A 20,521-nucleotide genomic window follows, 5' to 3' on the forward strand; every position below is an offset into this window, starting at 1 on the left:
TAAAACTAACTTAAAATCATTTCATAAAGAAAATTGAAGAGGTACCTTAGAGAATAAACAGATTCTCTGTCATGTTTGTCCCTTGTTGTAACCAGGGATAGGATTTCTAAACATCTGTGAAAAATGCACCAAGACTGAACAAGTGAAGGAGATAGCTGTTGTCCAATAGCCTGCTGGGAGCTGTAAGCCACAGAACCGTGAAGCTGGGCATAGGATGCTCGGCTCTCAGTCATAGGACACATTGATGTTACTCTCAGCTTGTTGCTGCTGGATGCAGAATTCTGTGTCTGGAGGAGGCAGGGGCAAGCCGACGAGGATGAACTAGCTCACCTGAAACTATGAAATTAATGTTTACTTTCTCAAGCATTTTTGAAGATCTTCTATTCTTTGAAGTTTTTTACTCTGTTTTTCAAAAGGAGGTAATGTTTTCTTGTAAGATTTGTAGTTTCAGCAAGCTTAATAAGGCATAGCAAAATCAAGTGTGGTGGCATACAAGCCTGTGGTTCCAGCGCTTGGGAAGTTAAGAAGCAGTTCAAGGCTAGCCTGGGATACACGAGATTGCCTCAAAAGCACAATGGATAATAAATTTAAGGGAAAGCTTGATTCTTAAGAATTTCTTCAGTGTCATTTATTGCTAAAAACAATAGAATTCATTGATTTTTGACAAAAAAAAATCCTTTAGGGGAAAGACTGCTAGGATGAAAACCTAGAAATATTATTTAAAATCTCACCAGTTAATACAGACACTCAATAGTAGGCATGGTGGTACACAACTTTAATCCCAGCACTCAGGAGGCAGAGGCAGGTGGAGCTCTGTGAGTTCTAGGCCAGTCTGGCCTACAGAGTTTCAGGACAGCCAGGGCTACACAGAGAAACCCTGTCTCAAACCAACTCCCCTCAGCAACCCCAAAAAGACAAGTACACAAGAGGCAAACAAACGGAGGTCCTTTCAATCTGGAATTTGGCTTTTATTTTAAAATACATTTAGCATAGAGCTGTCATCAAACAAACAAAAAATAACAAAACACAAATAGAGTATTTTCAAATTCTTTATAAGCTACACACACACACACAAAAAAAAAAAAAATTAATAGGGTAGTAGACCCAAAATGTGGGACCCCTCCTTTTATTCAATGCACTAAGCACACCTTTTGGGGAAGCTTCCTGGCTTCCAGCGTACCGACGGTTTCCTAAGCACCTTCTTTCTTCTCCTGGCAGCCAAAGGACCCAAATTTACTGGCTTAAGTTGATCAGATTCCGTTTGGGTAAAAATTACCAGGCCCCTAAGTTTTCAATCAGGATTATAAAAATATGAGCTCAAATATTTATGTTGTCCAAAATAGAAACATTTCCTTCTGAGTAACAGGAGATATTGCACTGAAGTCGTTAGCTCCATACCTGATGCTCATTTATACAGAAAGTTAGTTCTCTTCTTTATGAAAAGCTCACTATAAATAAATGTAATGTTAGCCTAATTATAGTCACACTTCAAAATATAAAGGCAGACATAAAAAAAAGGTCTCCCACTGTAAAAATAATAAGCTGGGAAAAGAATAGAGCCTAAACTACTGATACATCATGCTTGGATTTTAGAGTCTACCTTAGGTTGCTAGTGAGTTGGTGTTCAAAGTTAACAGTGGGAAATCCAATCATCCTTTTCAAATAATTTAGAAAAATGGCTTGTTTACATAGAAAGGGTGTACACTGTCTCATCTATAAACCTCAATTATATTTCCTCTCACTGGAAATATTTGCCTGTACTATAAACAATCGAGATGATGTACATAAGATATATATTGTTCCTATAACACGCAGAAAAATGCCTACAAAAATGGAAATACTTATCCTTTTAGCTTCCCAATAAATTAGTGAGAAAATTTAACTATTCCACATTTCTTCCTAAAAAAAAGACTAAAGAGTTATGGGTCATTTGCTTCTATCTCTGTTAGGTTGACATATATATTTCTAAAACATTTGCCTGATTATGTAGCTTAAGGTAGAATTAGAGTCTCACTTTTACATCACAGTATACATGGTGTCTCTTAACCCAGCAAAAGAAAGGCACAGTTAGCAACAATCAAATTCAGTACCTGAATTATTAAACTGATGACCAAAACAATTGAGGGGGAAAAAAGTACATTCAACACAGTGTACAGAACATTAAAAAAAAAAAAAAAAAAAAGAAAGAAAGAAAGAAATCCAAAAAACAGACCAGAGGCAGGGGAGGGTCTTTGCCTTATGTCCTGTTGGTCCCCTGAGTACATATGTGTGTCAGTGTGGTGTGTGTAGGTATCTACTTCCTGTCTGGATTGCAGATGACCATCTCTCCTTGCTGGACTAACCCAGGTCCACTGTGGGGAATGATGCCCAGGGAAAGGGGCTGAAAGCTGCTGTTATTAAACATACTGCAAACTTAGCCATAGGCTCTGTTGGCTGTCCTGCCTACCCTGCCTTTCTGTCCCACTAAAGCCTGGGGAGCTACTGTGGCCTGCTGTCTCCATTGTGCCTAAGGAACGGTCAGGTGGGGCTATCATTGAAAAGTGAAACTCCAGCCTCAGCCCAAAAGAGGAGCCAGGGGCCAACCCCAAATAGCCCAGGAGTGGGAACTGCCTGGGGTGCCCTGCCTCTTGTACCCAGAGAAGCACTTTGGCTGGCCCAGACCTGTTCTTCATCCTGGGGAGGGGAGGGCAGGTTCCCTAATGCCTAAGCTACATGTTGGGCTGCTTGCTCTTCAGGGGTTTTCTGCAGCAGGAGAGAACCTGTGTAATGGGGATTGAACTGGGTAGGAGATGCCTTGTGACTTCCCTTAGTGACTGTGTGGCCATCTCCTGCTTTCCTTTGTATTGTGTGTCTAGGGTGTGCCTGGGAGCTTCACAAATAAAAGTCACCAAGTCACCTATGGTAGCTGCAGGAAAGAAAAAAGAAAAAAAAAAAGACATCCAAAATATAAACTTTTCCAAAAAACGTGGTCCATTAAAAATGCCTCCCATGTTCAACATCATGGATAACATGAAAGGGGATGGCAGTGTAAAAAGAGGCAGTAAATCAGTATGTGGTAGCATATGGAATCTGTCTGGTATTTATCAATTCAACTAGGAAATGGCTCTCATAGGAAATAGACATTAAACCTATCTGTTAATAACAACATGCCTGCATTAATTCCAAAAACGCGGGCACAACTGCATATCATTATTGATTTTCCAATACACCCCACAGTTCTTAGACAAATAATTACATATATATATAAAATATATATATAATATATATATACTAGATACACATTTGCACACTGTATACCTTAATATATATTATATATAACTACAATTTGTAACAGCACAGAACTCTCCAGACATTTTGTGAACATTCTAAACGGGCACACCACTTCCTAGTACTGAAGGAGCTCAGCCCACCTAAAACATCTGGATGTGCAATGATCAAATGCACTGACCGCAGAATTTACTTATTTAAGTTAAATTCTTGCAAAAGCCTCTGATCTGAGTTTTACCTGGAGAATAGTTTTAGATATAACTGGTAGCCTCCTTTCTTATAATAAACACTATTTCTCCATCAAGAGATACCAATAAAGGAAAATACGTAGGGAACCAAAAATGTGATGGAGAAACCAACCATCCCGTAGGTTATGTACCGGTATGGAAGCTCTACCTCCATGTGCTGCCTGGCTTGACGCATATCATCACATGGGATACTGAAGAGTTTACAGGCTAAAGGAATGGTGATCTTCTTCATTATATCTCTTACGATCAGTACAAACAGCATTCCTATGACGACCCGTAATATGGCTTTTCCAAACAGAGTTACAGTAAGTGGGGGGCTGGCTAAGGGGAACGTGTGTGGAGAAGGGTCTAATAATAGGCCCAGGTTATAAGTAGCATGAGAACCACATGCGATTCCAGCACCACTTCCCAGAATCTCAGCCGTGTCTCCTCGGGATGTGCTCCAGGTGTCAAGAGTGAAAGAAAAGATGCCCAAAACTAAGTGGAGACCGATGATGATGAACGGAGCATATTTGTAAGTTTGATTGAAGTTGTCAATCAGGTCCACAAGTGGGTAGAAGATAAGTAAGATTAAAATGGTATACAGGAACCCAGCGATAACATCCTAGAAAAGATAAAAATACAGTTAGTATAATGCCATTTTGGGTGTTTAACTTAAAAATAAACCTTACAAACAGTCCACAGAATCAATCATCATACTCAAACTTGGGCTGGGATGTAGTCCAGTGGGTAGAGTGTTTGCCTAGCATGCAAGAAGCTTAGGCTTGATCCCCAGGACTGCGGAACTCAGGCATAGTAGTGCCTACCCATAATCCTAGCACTTGGGAAGTAGAGGCAGGAGATCAGAAGTTCAAGGGTTATACAAAACCCTGTCTAAAAATCAAAACAGAATAAAATGTTTAAAAAAACATTGCCCTAAAATTGTTTATGATAAAAAGGATTCTATTTGTTTGTTTGAGATAGGGTTTCTCTGTGTAGCCGTAGCTGTTCTGGAACTCACTGTTCCAGGTTGGCTTCAAACTCAGAGATTTGCCTGCCTCTATCTCCCAAGTGTTAGGATTAAAGGTGTGCCCCAGAACAGCCTGGCCATTAGAAAGGACTTACTAATAAAGGACAGTTTTTCTAGTTCTACTCTTTCATTAACTACATGTACAATGTATGTACATTCATAGTCAATATGTACAATATGTTTGCTATTGTGATGTTTACATGCATGCAGAAAAAAAGACTATATTATTTAAACAAATGATGCTGTATGCAGTCATGAAGTTTATGCTTTGGAGGGAAGACTAGAAATAACAATATTAGTAAGAAAACATAAATATTACAATTTTAGGTAGCTGTGACATTAAGACTAGAATCAAAGTCTTCTGTCTTCTAATAGTTTTGTGTGTGTTTTCTATTTTTTTTTAAACTGTGAGTTGGAGGCTAGTTTGAGCTACATAGAGAATTATAGGCCACCCAGAGCACTACAGCAAGACTCCATATCCAAAAAAAAAAAAAAAACAGGTTTAAAACAAACAAGGGCTGGAGACATGGCTCAGTGGTCAAGAGCACTTACAGCTCTTCCAGAGGACCTAGGTTCAGTTTCCAGCACCACCCCAACACAAATAAACCTTTACAAAAAAAAAGTTTTAAGAAACTGAAATGTGGGAGCTGAAGAGATGGCTCAGCAGTTAAGAACACTGGCTGCTCTTCCAGAGGACCTGAGTTCAATTACTAACAACATGGTGGCTCACAACTACCTATAATGAGATCTGGAGCCTTCTTCTGGTGTGCAAGCATGCATGAAGATAACTGTATACATAATAAATAAAATCTTTTTTAAAAAAGGAAATTTAAATGTGAAAGTTATGTTTGGTAATGCCTGAAAAGAATTAAAAAAAGAACATATACTAATCTTTATGTTTTTGAGGACTAGGAAAGTACCTATTAAAAACAACGTGTTTATTCTTTGACTCATATCTATAACAAAATATGTTGGGTGTTGAATAAGTACTTACTTACTCCTTTCTTCCTGCCCTCCCTCCCTCCCTCTCTCTTTCTTCTGTTTTTGTTTTGTTTTTTCCAGACAAGGTTTCTCTGTGTAGCCTTGGCTGTTCTGGAACTCACTCAGTGACCAGGCTGGCCTTGAACTCACAGAGATCCTTCCACCTCTGCCTCTAGGGTGCTGGAATTAAAGGCATGAGCCTCCACCACTTGGCTTCCTATATCTATTTGTAATAAGACAAATTACATATTCTTTGTGGGCAAACTGGTCACTGAGCAATTAAACAACTTAGGGTTCCAACTGTTTGGGTGGACTAAGTAAGCTAAGGTAGAGGTCTGACTGTTCAAGGCCAGCTGTAGCTACAGGAGTTGTTCAAGATCAGCTGGGGCAACCTGTCTGAGTGCTGTCTTAAAAAAATTCTTGGCTGACCTGGCTACTTGTGAGGTCCCTAGGTTTAATCCTTGGTACTGAAACAAACAAAAACAAAATAAAGTAAAATGAAATACATAAAGTATTAGGCCTGCCAATTCATGAATGGAAAAGTGGAAATGTTGAAGTGGTTAAGAGAATGTTCTTGCACAGGACCCAGCTTCAGTTCCTAGCCAGGTGGTGATGGCACACACCTTTAGTCCCAGCACTTGGAGGCAAAGGCGTGGATCTCTGTGAGTTTAAGGTCAGTCTGATTTACAGAGCTAATTCCAGGATAACCAGGGCTACACAAAGAAACCCTGTCTCTCAAAAAAAAAAAAAAGTGTAGTCTGATTATAAACAGGTAGAGTGGTGGGAATAGCAGTATTTCTATAGCTGTGAAATAAGCCAGTGAGATGTTTCTTTAAGTAGAGCCGTGTCAACAAGGCCCAACATGAAGTCATGTGAGAATACTAAGTGCTTGTGAGAATATAAGAGTCCTGGGACCTCAGTTTCTTCAAAACACCAAATTGCTCTTGGAATGTGTTTTCGTGTTCCTCCCAGGTGTAGCGTGTAAGAGTGAGTTTACTTCAGCTGTTTCCATTCATATGTCCCTATGGAGAAACATGTTTGGCCACATGTAGCTTGTCCTTGCCATTATCCACAGTTTGAACTTGACCTTTCCTAACCCTCTGAATGAAGTTGGCTATTGCCCGAGACTTCAGTCTCTTTCTTTTTCTTTGTTTGTTTTTCCAGATACAGTTTCTCTGTGTAACACGCCTGGCTTTGTAGACCAGGCTGGCTTCGAACTCAGAGATCCACCTGCCTCTGCCTCCTCAATGCTGGGGATTAAAGCCCTGAGCCACTCTGTTCCCCCCCCCCCAGTCTCCCTCATCTTTAGGCCCCGTTATCGCAGGTTTGCAGCACCAAGTAGAGCCCTAAAATAAAACATTCTAAAAATAACAACAACAACAAAAATCTGTATAACCCATCAGAAAATTTAGGATTTCATTAATTAGTTCACTTTTGCCATCTTTTTTTGATCCTCCATTTACAAGCTAATATGCAAGAAATCCCTAGAATGTCTTATGTAATGCTGAGGGTGGAGAGACAAAGCCCACAGGTAAGATCTGAAGAACTTATAGTCCACCGTGGGGTGACAGACAGACAGGCAGAGGCAGTTCCAGTTTAGGCGGAAGGGAAGAGGCACCTGACCACTCCTGGGGAAGAGAAGGGAAAGGTAAGAAAGGCTGCAAGGAACATCTGCACCGAGTGTAGAACATGGGACAGCAGAGCAGGCAAGAGAGGGGAGACGCCTCTCCCCAAAGGCTACACATTCCTCACGTCTCTGGAACGCTCACTCAGCACCGGAGGGAAAGGTGAAATCAAGGGCGTCACAGGTCTGATAGTTTTGCAAAATGGGGAATTGTTACAAACTATTTTCTCATTTGGATTTTGTGAGAAATGTTATTTCCTGCACTATCTAAAGTTGCTTGCTCATCAAGAGCCAACATTCCCTTAACCTCTCTCTCCTAGTAAGAATTTCATGTAAATCTTTTAATTCCCCACGCCCAGTACAATTCTTGTCTACACGGAGCCCTTCCCCCATTCTTGAAACTTGATGGCCTGGAGGGGCTGACCCCTTCACCAATTTCCTTCATTTTCTTTGAACCTATTTTAAGACTAGCCCATCCAGAAGGACTGAGATTGTGCCCCAGCCAGTGAAGAAAAGACACCTGTGTCAGAAAAGAAGCCAAGTGGTCAGTAGCTGGTTTGGGTTCTGGCGAACCCTCTTTACAAAAATAAACTGCCTTGCCAAGCTACTTTTGCTTTGTCTGTGTGACAACAGATCATATAATTATTTGACTTAAGTTTGCAAAGTTTCCTGCCACTGTCAGAAAAAGGAGATATTAAGGATAGACACCCTCTTTTCTTACCAGGATGGAGTGCATTCCCATGTAGACTCTACTTAGGCAAACCAGAGAACTCCAGCAGGGAATGAGAATCAGCCCATATATAAGAGGGTACTAGAGGAGAGAAAATGAAATGAAGTTAGGCAAATACAAACAAGCAAATTAAAACAAAAATCACCATGCTATAAAACCCTATCAAGAACTGTAGGCTTTCTACTTCCCTTTATCTTCCCAGTGCCTGACTAGGCTGGCACACAACAGACGTTAATGCTTTAGCAAGGATGACTTAGTCAATGAAGGCTCCTGTTGCTCCATCCCTTAGTGGGAAGTGGCTTAGTCTGGTTGACTGTCCAGACCTGGTTGCTGCCCATGCTCCAGAAGGACAGGTGGGAGGCACTGTAATCAAGGTGAAGGAGCTCTAGACCACCACCCTATTCGGTCTCCATGAGCTCTGGCTTCCGGGAGGAAGACTGGCACTCTCACTCTCTCCCACCCAGGAGTAGCTGCCATTTGCAATCTGCAATTATGTTTTCCCTTCCTGTTGGAGAGGAACACTTTGTAATTCCCTTTCTCCTTCTGTGCTTTCCGTTAGATTTCAAATGGCAATCCCATTGAGAAGAATTTTGGTGGGAACCAAGTATGGTGACACACGCCTTCAATTTTAGCACCAGGGAGGCAGGAGTCTGAGGCCAACCTGGCCTACATAGTGAGCTGCAGGCCAGCCAGGGCTCTGTGATTGGCGGGCTGCTCTTGGACTCGGTGGGAAGAGCTGGCTTTGGGCCTGTGTTTAGAGGGAAAACAGGATGAGTGGAAACCACAGGTAACCTGCGGAGAGCGTATTTGGGTAGGGTGGGCCTGATGACTTCAAGTTCCTAAGTGAAACTGAAGACAAACAGTGGATGGAGGAGTAGAGTGCAAAGAGGTTGAATTTCAGCACTCAAAAGGCTGAGGCAGGAGGATTGCTGAAGTTTGATGCCAGCCTGGGCTACGTAGTGAGAGCCTGTCTATAAAAAGAGTGGAGGAGGAGGGGGTGGGGGCCACAACAAAAGTACAAACTATTAAGTGCTTTACATTTTCCAAGTGCATACAAATATATGCCCAACAAATTATATTTTCCTTATGGTACTAGGGACGGAAAGAACCCAGGGCCTTGCCCTGGCCAGGACATGTGCCACCACACTGGCTCTCCCAGATGCATTTGTTAGCTGGTTTTGTTTTCTTGAGACAGGGTCTCATTCAGCCCAGAACAGTCTCAGACTCACTCTGTACGGACAGATACCGAGTACTGGAATTACAGGCGTGCGCTGCCAGCCTGGTTTAGGTACTTTTAATCTCACAGCACTGTTAACTTTTTCATTGCACGGCCTTGATAACAAGGAAACCCATGTCAACATTTCCTTCAGTTATTCTGCGGAATGGTTTTATTCAGCCTGATACGCTTTCCTGACTGCTTATCACACATGATCAGAACTGTCTGGTACACTGTGGTGCCTTCCATGGGAGGGAGCAAAAAGAGCCAATGAAATGACTTTCAATTAAAGCAATTTCAAAAGCTGTCTCTAAAAATAATTATTCTTTTTTTTTTTTTTTTTTTTTTTGAGACATCAGGGATTGAACTAATGGCTGAGGGCCATGAAGTGTTCTATCAATGAATTGCACTCCAACCCCTTTAAGTACAATTTAATTAGTTGAGAATAATCACAGTATGGGACAAAGACAGCAAGAAGAAAACCTGTTGTGAATTTTAGTAAGTGCCCAGCCTATCACACAACAGGGCAATGGTGGCACATTAAGAACAGACTTCTCTTGTTCTTGCACCCCGCTAATGAGAGTTGTGGTCTGTGTGGAAAGGAAAGCATGTCAGTGTGTGAGAGCCCATGCACAATATACATGCTCATACACAGTGACTGGGCAATTCTAGGAGTCTACACTAAGGACAGAACTGTGGGTAAGGAGTCACAAATCAAAACACTCACAAGATGGTTTACACCACACAATGCTGCAGACTTGGAAGACACAGAGGGGCTCACTATCTTTGTTTCTATGTGGGAACAGTGTCTACAGCACTCACTGGTCACAGACGCAGACCTACTGCCTGCCATTACAAAATGCATGTATTGGAAGTCTCAAATGTGAACCACAAAGACCAACTTAAATTGCATTGGAAGAGGAAACGGCTACAGCAAAGCCACAGGGTATCTCAGAGAACCCTAGCTTGGAAAGACACCAGCTATACGGCACAGCCCAGGACTGTCTCTTCCTTCCACATAAAGGCTGCATTTTCTTTTTCTTCTTCTTCTTCTTCTTCTCCTTTTTTTTTTTTTTTTTTTTCCTGAGACAGGCTTTGGGCTCTCCAGAACACAAGGCAGTGGAAAGCTTCTGAATTTTCCTCTTCCCAGGTGCAGGGACCAGCATACACATCCTTACCTGACCAGGTACAAGTTAACCCAGAAAAGATAGGTCCACCTGATAGATAGACAGGGCTGTAAGCTAGGCTGACTGTGTCTGTGTCTTCAGCACTAGACTCTGGGGTGGTCACATAATATCCTTGCATCTCAGGCTCCTCCTATCTAAATGGAGGTAACTAATATTTAGGACAGTAATAAGTCTACAGTGTAAAATCCACCTTTTAGGAACATAAAAACATTTTGCATGGGAAGCCGGTGCAGGAGGATTACATAGTTAAAGTAAGTCTGGTCTACTTAAAGTAGATTAAACGAAAGTAAATTAGCAAGAAAAGATCTTAAATAAAAAGGGAAAAAATTTTAAAAAGGGGGGAGCACAGGTATCTCAGTGGTAGAGTGCTTGCCTAGCATATGTGAGGTCTGGTTCATTCTACAGCACTGTGTAGGAATTAAACAGTTTTATGACTTGCTTCAGCCATGATGCTCCAGGGAAATAACCTACAGAGGATGTCTGGATATCATATATAGAGAGATTTATGTCGAGGAGCTAGCTCAAGCCATTGTGGGGGCTCATAAGCCCCAAACCCATGGGATGGTGGTCCAAAGAAGAAATGAGATGTGCCTCAAATCTGAAGGAGTCTGGTGGCAAAATTCTCTTTCCAAGGGCAAGCCTGACTTCCTGAGTTCAATACCTGGAACCCACAGATGGAGAAAACTGACACCTACAGACACATATTAGTGCACATGCATATACACATAATAAATAAACGCTTAAACAGTTTTTTAGCTAGGTGTAGTGACATATGCCTTTCATCCCAGAACTTAGGAGACAAGGCAATTAGATCTCTGTGAGTTCAGGGCCAGATTGGTTTACATAGTGAGTGCCAGCACAGCCAAAGTTATGTAGAAAGACATATAAAGTTATGTAAAAAAAAAAAAGTGCAATAATAATAACAAATTTAAAAAATAAAAACAAACCAGGCAGTGGTGGCACACACCTTTAATCTCAGTTGAGGCAGGCAGATTTCTGAGTTTGAGGCTAGCCCGGTTTATAGTTCTATGACAGCCAGAGCTACACAGAGAAACCCTGTCTTAAAAACAAACAATAAACAATAAATACCTGGGCAGTGGTGGCACCAACCTTTAACCCTAGCTCTTAGAAAGAAGCAGCAGGTGGGCCTCTTGTAAGTTTGAGGTTAGCCTGGGCTACAAAGTGAGCCTTGACAGAAAATATACTACCACTATTACCAATAGCAATGTAACCTGCTTTAGTGAAAGCTTACTAGAAATAAAAATGTTAACTTTACCTAAAAAATTCCTTTGCAAAAGCATCTAGATCACTGGTCAAAAATCTGTACATGGTGATGAAGCAAAAATGACATGAAGCCAAGTGTCACACTTAATATTAAAAAACAGCAAGCTCTGCAGGGCAGTAGGGGCACATGTCTTTGATCCCAGCACTCAGGAGGCAGAGGCAGGCAGATCTCTGAGTTCAAGGCCAGCCTGGTCTGCAGAGCAAGTTCCAGAACAGCTAGGGCTGTTACATAGAGAAACCGTGTCTAGACAAACCACACACACACACACACACACACACCATATAATGAGGTCTTAATTGTATTAAATACAGGATAATGAACTTGCTATACGATATGGCCCCAACCATTTCCAAATCATAAGGAAGCAGACGTGTCAGCAGTTAGCCATCTTTCCTTAGTCTCTGCAAGCCTGGGAGTTGCAGGGCCTGAGCTGAATTTACCAGTTGCTCGAGGCTCCTCCAGTACACGAGCTCTCTTACTTTCACTTCTGGCTTTGTCTGTGGCACATTCTGCTTATGGTGCCATCTCGTCTAACTGTGCCATGCACACCCACGGTGTGGCCCTAGAGGCACGCTCACACACTCCTCTTACCATCAATATTTGAGTCTAATGTGGTCGCTTAGCCCTGCCCAGGCAGAGCGAGCAGCTGAAGACAGTCTCTGCTTTCTGACAGAACTTGTAGATAGTGAAGTGCAAGCCCAGGCACTGAAGGGCACCGAGGAGCAGGGCAGAAGGTGTAGAGTGGGCTCTCAGGCAGTGTCTTGTTCCACAGCCTGGCCCCAACCCCTCCAGGGGCCCAGCAGCACTTCCTGGATCTTGGTTTCTACAAAATGCCCCAAATATCTCACAAATCAACTTCCTCTTTGTGCCCAACCTAATCCAGATGCATTTGTTATGAGAACCCTTCATATACATGCATGTACACACATAGTTACACACATCTCACATACTTTTCTTTCTGTGCTTTTTTGAGAAAGGGACTCCCTTATGCAGCCATGGTTGGCCTGGAACCAGGCATATAGTCTAGGTTGGCCTTAAAATCACTGAGATCAGCTTGTTTCTGCCTTCAAGGGCTAGAATTAAAGACACACACTACAAGCCTACCTCACTTTAGATATTTCTAAGATATCTTTTAAAAAAGAGACTTTACTTGTTTTTTGTTTGTTTTTGTTTTGTTTTGTTTTTCAAGACAGTTTCTCTGTGGTTTTTGGAGGCTGTCCTGAAACCTGATCTGCAGGCCAGGCTGGCCTTGCACTCACAGAGATCCTCCTGCCTCTGCCTCCTGAGTGCTGAGATTAAAGGCATGCACCACCACTGCCCAACTTTATTTATTTATATGTGAGAGACAGAATTTATCTGTATGGAGACAAGTGCCTATATGTGCATATGGAGAGCAAAAGAAGGTATCATAACCCTCTATCACTCCCTGCTCGTTCTTTGAGGCAGGATCTCTCCCTGAACCTGGGGCTCATGTTTTTCTCAGCCAAGGTGAAAGCCAGCAAAACCGGGAGTTTGGAGTTACAGGTATGCTCAGGATACCCAGCCTGTTATGAGTGCTAGGATCCAAACTGTGGTCTTCATGATCATATAATATAGCAAGTGCTCTTAAACATGTACTCCCTAAGATATCTCTCACAGGGCTACTTAGATTCTTTTCTTTATCTACTATTTGAATGTTGAGATCTCAGCGGGCGGTAGTGGTACACGCCTTTAGTTCCAGTAGTCAGGAGGCAGAGGCAGGCAGATCTCTGTGAGTTTGAGGCCAGCCTGGTCTACAAGAGCTAGTTCCAAGACAGCCTCCTAAAACCACAGAGAAACCCTGTCTCAAAATAAGTAAATAAATAAATAAATAAATATGTTGAGATCCCCCTGTCTCTCTTCTCTACCCCTCCCCCTCTCATGTATGTATCCATGTATATCTACAAGCAGAGGCCTAGAGGACAACCTTGGATGTTCTTCTGGACAGCCATCTATGTTTTGTTGAAATACAGTTCTCACTGGTCTGTCGCTCACAAACGGGGATACAGGCTGGCCAAGGAGTTCCAGGGATCTGCTTGCCTGTCTTGTTATTGCTTACACCATCATGCCAAGCAGGGTATTTAAGGTTTATTTTTTAAATATAGGATGCCTGAAAAGTATATGCACTGGGTACAAGTACTCTTGGGAACCAGAAGAGGGCGCCAGATGCCCTGGAGCTGGAGTTAGAGGTGATTGTGAACTACCCATTGGAGGAGAAGGGAAATGTTGGGGCCTCTGGAAGAGCAGTATGAGCCCTTGACTGGGGGGGGGCATTTTTCCAGCCCCTGCATCCAGCTTTGACGCTCATTTTATGGAGTCCTTAAATACTGGTATCTTAAAAGGTATTTTGCTGGGCCCTGCCTTCTTCTCATTGTGTGTCCTATCTTTCATGGAGAGAGCTGCCTCTAGCTCCTTGGTGACCCTGCAGCAGTCTTCGAAATACAAGGTGCTTCTTTCTGTTGCTGTTTTGTTTTGTTTCCCCTTTCCACAAATTATACTTCCCAAACAGGAAATTTAGGCAAACGCCTTTCTCTCTTTTTCCTCCTTAATGACAGATCCCATTAAGTTGATGTCTTATCAAATTCATGTGGTAGTATATGCCTTTAATCCCAGCAAAGGCAGAGGCAAGCAGATCTCTGAGTTATAAGGCCAACTTTTAGCATATAGTGAGACCTTATCTCAGAAGTAAATCTACCAGATTTATCATAACCTGGTGGCCAAAGTCTGCCATTTATGCTTCATAGACCACACAGTCCAATTTGTTACAACTATTGAATTTTTATATCAAGAAGCAGAGCCACAAATAGGGGGAAAATATGGATGGGATCAGTTCCTACAGACAAAAAAAAAATTTTGAGATTCACACAATTTTCATGCCATAAAATAGTCTTTTGGCTCCTTTTTCATTCTTTAAACATGTAAAATCCATTCATACTTCACAGCCATTTAAAAAAAAAAACCAAAAAGACAGCAGAACTGGGGTACAAAGTTCAAAGTCCATGCTTAGCATTTGAGGCCCTGGGTTCAATCTCCACCACCACTCAAAACTAAAATAAAGCAACAAAGGCAGGCAGCAGGCCAGTGTGCTAAGGAGAGCTAATAGCAAGACAGATTCCTATCTCTCCCTTGAGCTGGTAAACAACCTTCTCTGAGAGTTGCTTTCCCTGTCCCCAGAGGTCAAGAACTTTCCCTGGGCTAGAGACAGAAGACTTTTCCCAAAATATCAATCTACTGCACTTGACATGACAACCATTTTTGTTATTCTCACATTCATGCGTGCAGAACCTGTCATACTGCATAGAAATTATGACAAATTGAAAAGTCTTTATTTGTTGAATCAAGTATTATCTTGATTAAAGCAGGTCTTTCTTCAAAAGGAGGATGTATATAATTGTAATAAAAGAAATACACTTGTTATTACTCTCAGTTGGCATGATTTCCTCTGTAATGAACATGTGAGAATCTCTGTACAAATTATTAAGTTAATAGAAAGTTCAACAAGGACATGGTAGGTGAGATCAATACATAATAGAATGTATAGTGTTTTTATATCATTCATGACAGTAACAAACATGTGAAGTAACTAGGAATAAACCTCAGTGTTTAACCTATATGAAGAAAAGTGAAGCTTCTTTGAGAACTATTAAAAAACAAATAATGAGTATATCTACCTTTCCATAGCTCAGAAGATTCACTATTGTATGGCTCTCTATACTTTTCAACTTAACTTACAATTTCATTGCAACTTCAATAAAGTTCATTTTTGTGGCAATTTAAGAGTTAACTTTAAAACATATCCTGAGAACCCAGGTGTTGGTGGTATGTGCCTTTTATCCTAGCACTCAGGAGGTAGAGGCAGGCTAATCTGTGAGTTCGAGGCCAGCCTGGTCTACAGAGAGAGTTCCAGGACAGGCTCCAAAGCTACACAGGGAAAACCTGTCTTGAAAAAAAAAAAAAATACACATATGTGCAACACTAAATGGACCCAGCCAAAAGTCCTAGTCTCAACACTCAGTACCATGAAACAAACAAAATAAATTGGAAAGCAAAGATTCAAATTAGCCACAACAAACCTAAAAGTAGGCAGATAAGATACTTTACTTGACTAGGTATCAGGGTTTGATCTAAACAATGAAAGGAAGTAAGATGATAGGGCTGACAAAGAAATAGACAAATTCACCCGTGATATAGGACAGGAACCTAGAATCAAAACCACACACGCCACTGAACTTGACTAGCAACAGATGTGGCATTACAAATAAATGAAAAAAAAAAATTGTACCAGGTTCATTTCTCAAATAAAACCAATGAAAGGTTAATTAAATAGCCCAGTTCCTAGTACCAATAATAAGAATGATGATGATTTTGGTTTGTAACATTTTTATCATGTTTATCTATAGAGTGGGGAGGCAGTGTGGCTCATGCCTTTAATCCCAGTACTTGAGAGGCAGAGGCAGGCGGATCTCTGTGAGTTGTAGGCCAGCCTGGTCTACAAAGCTATAAAGAGAAACCCTGTCTCAAAACAAACAAACAATGAAAGTGTACATCAATGCAAAAACTTGTATAAAATTATTAGAAGCAGCATTCCTCAAAACAACCAAAATGGCACTGGAAAAAATGGCTCAGCAGTTAAGAGCACTTATTGCACTATCAGAGGACAAGAGTTTGGGTCCCAGAATCTTTATTAACACCACGGTTCATAGATGCCTAAAACTATAACTCCAACTCCAGGGGATCTGATGCCCCTTTCTGACTGCCATGCCACCTGCATACACACATGTAAACACACATGCAATAAAATAAATCATTTAAAAAAATAAACCCACCCAAGCATAGTGACACATGCCTGCCTGTAATCATAGCACTTGGGAGGCTTATGTAAGAAAATTATAGGTTTAGGAGTGGCATCCTCTATACTGAGTTCCAGGCCGGCTAGGGTACACAATCAATCAATCAATCAATCAGTCAGTCAGTCAGTCAGTCAGTCAGTGAACAAACATCTGAATGGCCACCAACTGACAGAAGAATAAGTAGACGCATACATACATTTAACAAAACACTGTTCACCAATAAAAAAGAAGTCCTATAGACAATATGAACTTTAAAAAGCTGCTAGGGAGGTGAACTGTAAAATATGTATACTCATGTATGAAACTGTTAAAAGAATCTTAAAAATGCTAAGTGAAAAAAGCCAGTCACAACAGGCTACATAGCACACTGGTATGAAATGCTCGAAATATAGTAAAATCTATTTACATACAGTGGTGGCTAGAGCTCTATTTGAAACTAGAAGATTTCTATCACCCTGTCTAGCTGCAATTTCAAAGCCTGTGTGATATACAAATGTTTAATTAAATATAGTAGTTGTGTGAAATCTCTGCACTGGGGAGACAGAGACAGGCACATAGGTCCCATGAGGCCAGCCTGATCTACATAGTCTATTCCAGGCCAGCCAGTGCTACAGGACTACCCTGCTTACACACACACACACACACACACACACACACACACACACACACACACACGAATATAAGCTTAGGCTGATTATTCAAATGGCCTTGAAATGTTAGAATATTGATAGCGACACTCCATAAACAATTCAGCGATACTATTTTCAGACTTCCTGTTAGCATGTGTCCTGACTATGATGAGCAAAATGCAACCATCAGCTCTTGCTCTTTGATGGCAATATTAACAGCAAGATTACTCAGGGAGGAGGCAGTAGAAAGGCAAACAGTAGCATATAGGCACGTAAAAAAAAAAAAAAAAAAAAAAAAAAAAAAAAAAACATGCCAAACACACTAACAATCTCAATTTTTAGATTTTTTTTTCACCCAAAACAGTCAGCACTGCTTTGCAATCTAAATGTCACTAAGTATCACCAGGGATTAAGTAGGAAAGAACTTTCTATGTTAGTCTCCCCTCCTAATTCCGTCATTTTTCCTGGGTGTATGCCTGTTTTCTGTTACTATAAAAGAGATGCACTGCACAGTAGAGGGGGGAGGGGCGGGGAATTCACAGATAAGATTTACCCATACTGAAACTCATTATAGGCTAAGTAAGCCTATAATGGAGTTTTACAATACAGTTGGCATTTCTCAATTTTGTGCGATGAAAGGTTAAAAGAGGAAATGAATTTCCCCAGATTCTCCAGAACTGTGTACTTTATTCTTAGAGATTAGGCCCGAAAGACTAACAAAACATACAAGTTAAGATAAAGCAAGGCCAATAGTCTAACACAGTTTGCTTCTATGTGAAAGATAATTAGACTTTTAAATTCAAGTATCACTTGCACACCCTAGGGAGCTCAAAATAGGGAAGCCAAAGGAAGCAGGCAAAATAAAAATGACAACCATTAACAAACCCTTAATGGTCAAGTTGCTCCTGCTGTCATATATAATTATAATCAACCCAACTCCTCCTACTGCAAAAACCGTGCATGGTTACAGTTACCGCCACAGTAACAGTGTAGCAATTAGCAACTGGTTCTCCAAATGTGTGTGAGAGAGAGAGAGAGAGAGAGAGAGAGGGAGGGAGGGAGGGAGGGAGGGAGGGAGGGAGGGAGGGAGGGAGGGAGAGAGAGAGGTGAAGTCTGCCTCTCAAGAAATCAATGGTCAATCCTTTAAAAATGAACTCACCTAGACTCTGCTCCATTCCCTTTCGGCTTTTCTTTAACTCTCATGCTTGACTGCTGGAATGTGCCTGTGTGGGAATTACACTGCTGTTCTAGCAAGAAAGCTAACGACTTTACATCGGAAACAACACGTTTTGCAGTGAGACTGAGTCTTGGTTACTAAGTGTTTCGTTTTAGGGAAAAAGCATCACCATTACGCATCAGAGGAACTAAGTTTAAAAACTCAGTCAAAGCTGAAGGAAATGCACGACGACATGGAAAGTGTTTCCTGGAGGCAGCGGTGTCTAAGAAACTATGTTTAACTGTATTAATACAGCTTAGTGGTTAAGTCCCTAGATTTCCTCCATCACTTAATTTTCTAGAACTATGACAAGGCCTGCTTGTGGGTACTGTGCGAACCGCTGGGCAGGGGTTTAGGACTAGGAGAGGCAAATTAAAACAAGCGCAGGGAGCTTTGGGAACTCGTCTGAGCCGAGGGGCGCAGCGTACCTGCCAGCGGCCGTAGGTGAGCAGGACCATGGCGATGGGGATGGCGGTGCCGGACATGGCATGCGTGGAGGGCATGCTGTACTCTGAGTTGTAGAAAACCTCTAGCTTGGCAACGGGAGGCGAGGCCGGCCGCGGCCAGCGGATGATATCCTTGGTGCACTGGCCCAGGTACATGACCAGCACCCAGATGATCACCAGCCTCCGGCCCACAAAAGGGTCGAGGTTCCAGATCCAGAAAGGGAAGAAGAAGATGTAGAAGAGCTCATTGCCCAGCTCGGTGCCGAAGCAGAACAGGTAGTAGAGCGGCCAGTTGCTCACCCTGACCGGCTCGCCCTCCTCGCCCGTCAGCGAGTTGCGGCGCAGAGAGCCCGCGCGGCGGGGCCCGGTTGGGCCCGGCTCGGAAGCCAGCCCGTTGCGTACGCCGTTGGGGGCGCCGCAGCAGTCGGGCTTGGCGGGGCCAGGGCTGCGCTCCACGCCCGGCTGCTGTCCCCGTCGCCGAGGGTTCCCCGCCGCCCCGCGAACCTCGCTCTCGGCATCCTCGCCCTCCGCCGGCTTGCCGAGCGGCGCCTCCACTCCGCACAAACGCTGGAAGCTCGCCACCCGCTGCGGCTCCTGCAGACGGACAGCCAGCAGCGCCAGCCGCTGCCCCAGGGACATGGTCGCGGGCCACTAGGGAACTGATCCGGACACGCGCTCCCCGCCAGTCACAGCCGCCACGGCCCCTAGCTCGACTCGCTCGAGGCTGCCGGCGACCGCGCCAACAGGCCGCAGCGGCCGCCGCGCGCGCCCTGCGCCCCGCGCGCCCCTCCCCTGGCGCGCTCCCCGCTCCGCGCGTTCACGGGGGCTCGCGCCGCGCGCGCGCGCAGCCCGGAGCTCTTCCTCGAAGCCACGCCTCCCGGTCTCCGGCCGGTGGCTCCCCCCACTCCCCCCGGGGGCAGCTGTAAGAACAGCGCGGTCCTAGGCTAGGCTGGTGACCCAGGAGTCGCAGGTTTTATTGGCTGTGAATGAACTGGGGCGTGATGAATGGAGGTAAAGATCCGCGAGCAACCGGGATCGTCCGACTCGCGTCATTAATTAGCAGCTAATTTCAGCGTTGTCTCGGATGGTTGATGTCCGGAAAGCCACGTGCCAATTGACCAGTGGTGGCAAGATTAGAAAAATGTAGATTTTCAGGACAGAACCTGGGCATGTGCTCGCCCACACAGCTGTAGTCTGAAAAAAAAAAAAAAAAAAAAAAAAGCCAGTCGCCTACAAAGTCAAACCAGACTGCCACTCATCACATATTTACCTTATGTGAACTTGAGTGTAAAATTTCTTAAATGATTTTTAACACCTACCAGGATTGTGCAGAGCACATAATTTATGGGTGAATGCAGTATGTGGAATTCTGAGGGTGGTGTTGTTTTGTTTTGTTTTTCCATTGATATTCTTTTTTTTTTTGAACCAGGCTATAGCCTAGCCCATGCAGTGTAATTAAGGCTGGCCCTGAACTCCTGATTCTTGGTGCCGCTTCTCAACAGCTTATATTACAGGCATGCGTCGCCATGCCAGGCTTGAATTTTGAATAGGATAGGCTGATTTAGAATTGAGAATCTTAACTTTTCTGTCTTGCAAGTGACAAACTTGACTTCTAGATGGAACCAATTTTATTAAAAGATTTCGAAGTTTTAATTCCAGGGACTTATTTCAGGCAAGGCAAGTGAATGTCTATAATTAAAGCTCGAACCTTCTTCCAAGAAACAGGCTGAAAGATGTTCCATGCTGGTAAGTCATTACAAATATTTTTATTTTCTAAAAGGCCTGGAGGTGGTGGCACACACCTTTTAATCCCAG

General features: G+C 42.8%; 1 protein-coding gene across 1 annotated transcript; it reads right to left on the minus strand.

The window, feature by feature from the left end:
- Positions 1-947: 947 nt before the first annotated feature.
- On the minus strand, positions 948-19,505 carry Sgpp1 (sphingosine-1-phosphate phosphatase 1). Its single transcript, XM_051196008.1, has 3 exons — positions 18,689-19,505; positions 7,851-7,940; positions 948-4,119 (listed from the first exon to the last, which is right to left on the minus strand). The coding sequence occupies exons 1-3, from the start codon at positions 19,343-19,345 to the stop codon at positions 3,568-3,570; spliced, it is 1,299 nt and encodes a 432-aa protein (XP_051051965.1). The 5' UTR covers positions 19,346-19,505; the 3' UTR covers positions 948-3,567.
- Between the last annotated feature and the right edge of the window lie 1,016 nt (positions 19,506-20,521).

This window comes from Phodopus roborovskii, unplaced genomic scaffold, assembly GCF_943737965.1.
Source record: "Phodopus roborovskii unplaced genomic scaffold, PHOROB, whole genome shotgun sequence".
Lineage (NCBI taxonomy): Eukaryota > Metazoa > Chordata > Mammalia > Rodentia > Cricetidae > Phodopus > Phodopus roborovskii.

What these genes read in the sequence shown, in the direction of transcription:
- Sgpp1 (XM_051196008.1), bottom strand. Translation starts at nt 19,345, where the DNA reads ATGTCCCTGGGGCAGCGGCTGGCGCTGCTGGCTGTCCGTCTGCAGGAG. An exon ending in TCACCTACGGCCGCTGGCAG is followed by an intron (nt 7,941 to 18,688) that starts GTACGCTGCGCC and finishes TCTCTCCTCTAG; the next exon opens with TACCCTCTTATATATGGGCT. An exon ending in TGGGAATGCACTCCATCCTG is followed by an intron (nt 4,120 to 7,850) that starts GTAAGAAAAGAG and finishes TATCTTTTCTAG; the next exon opens with GATGTTATCGCTGGGTTCCT.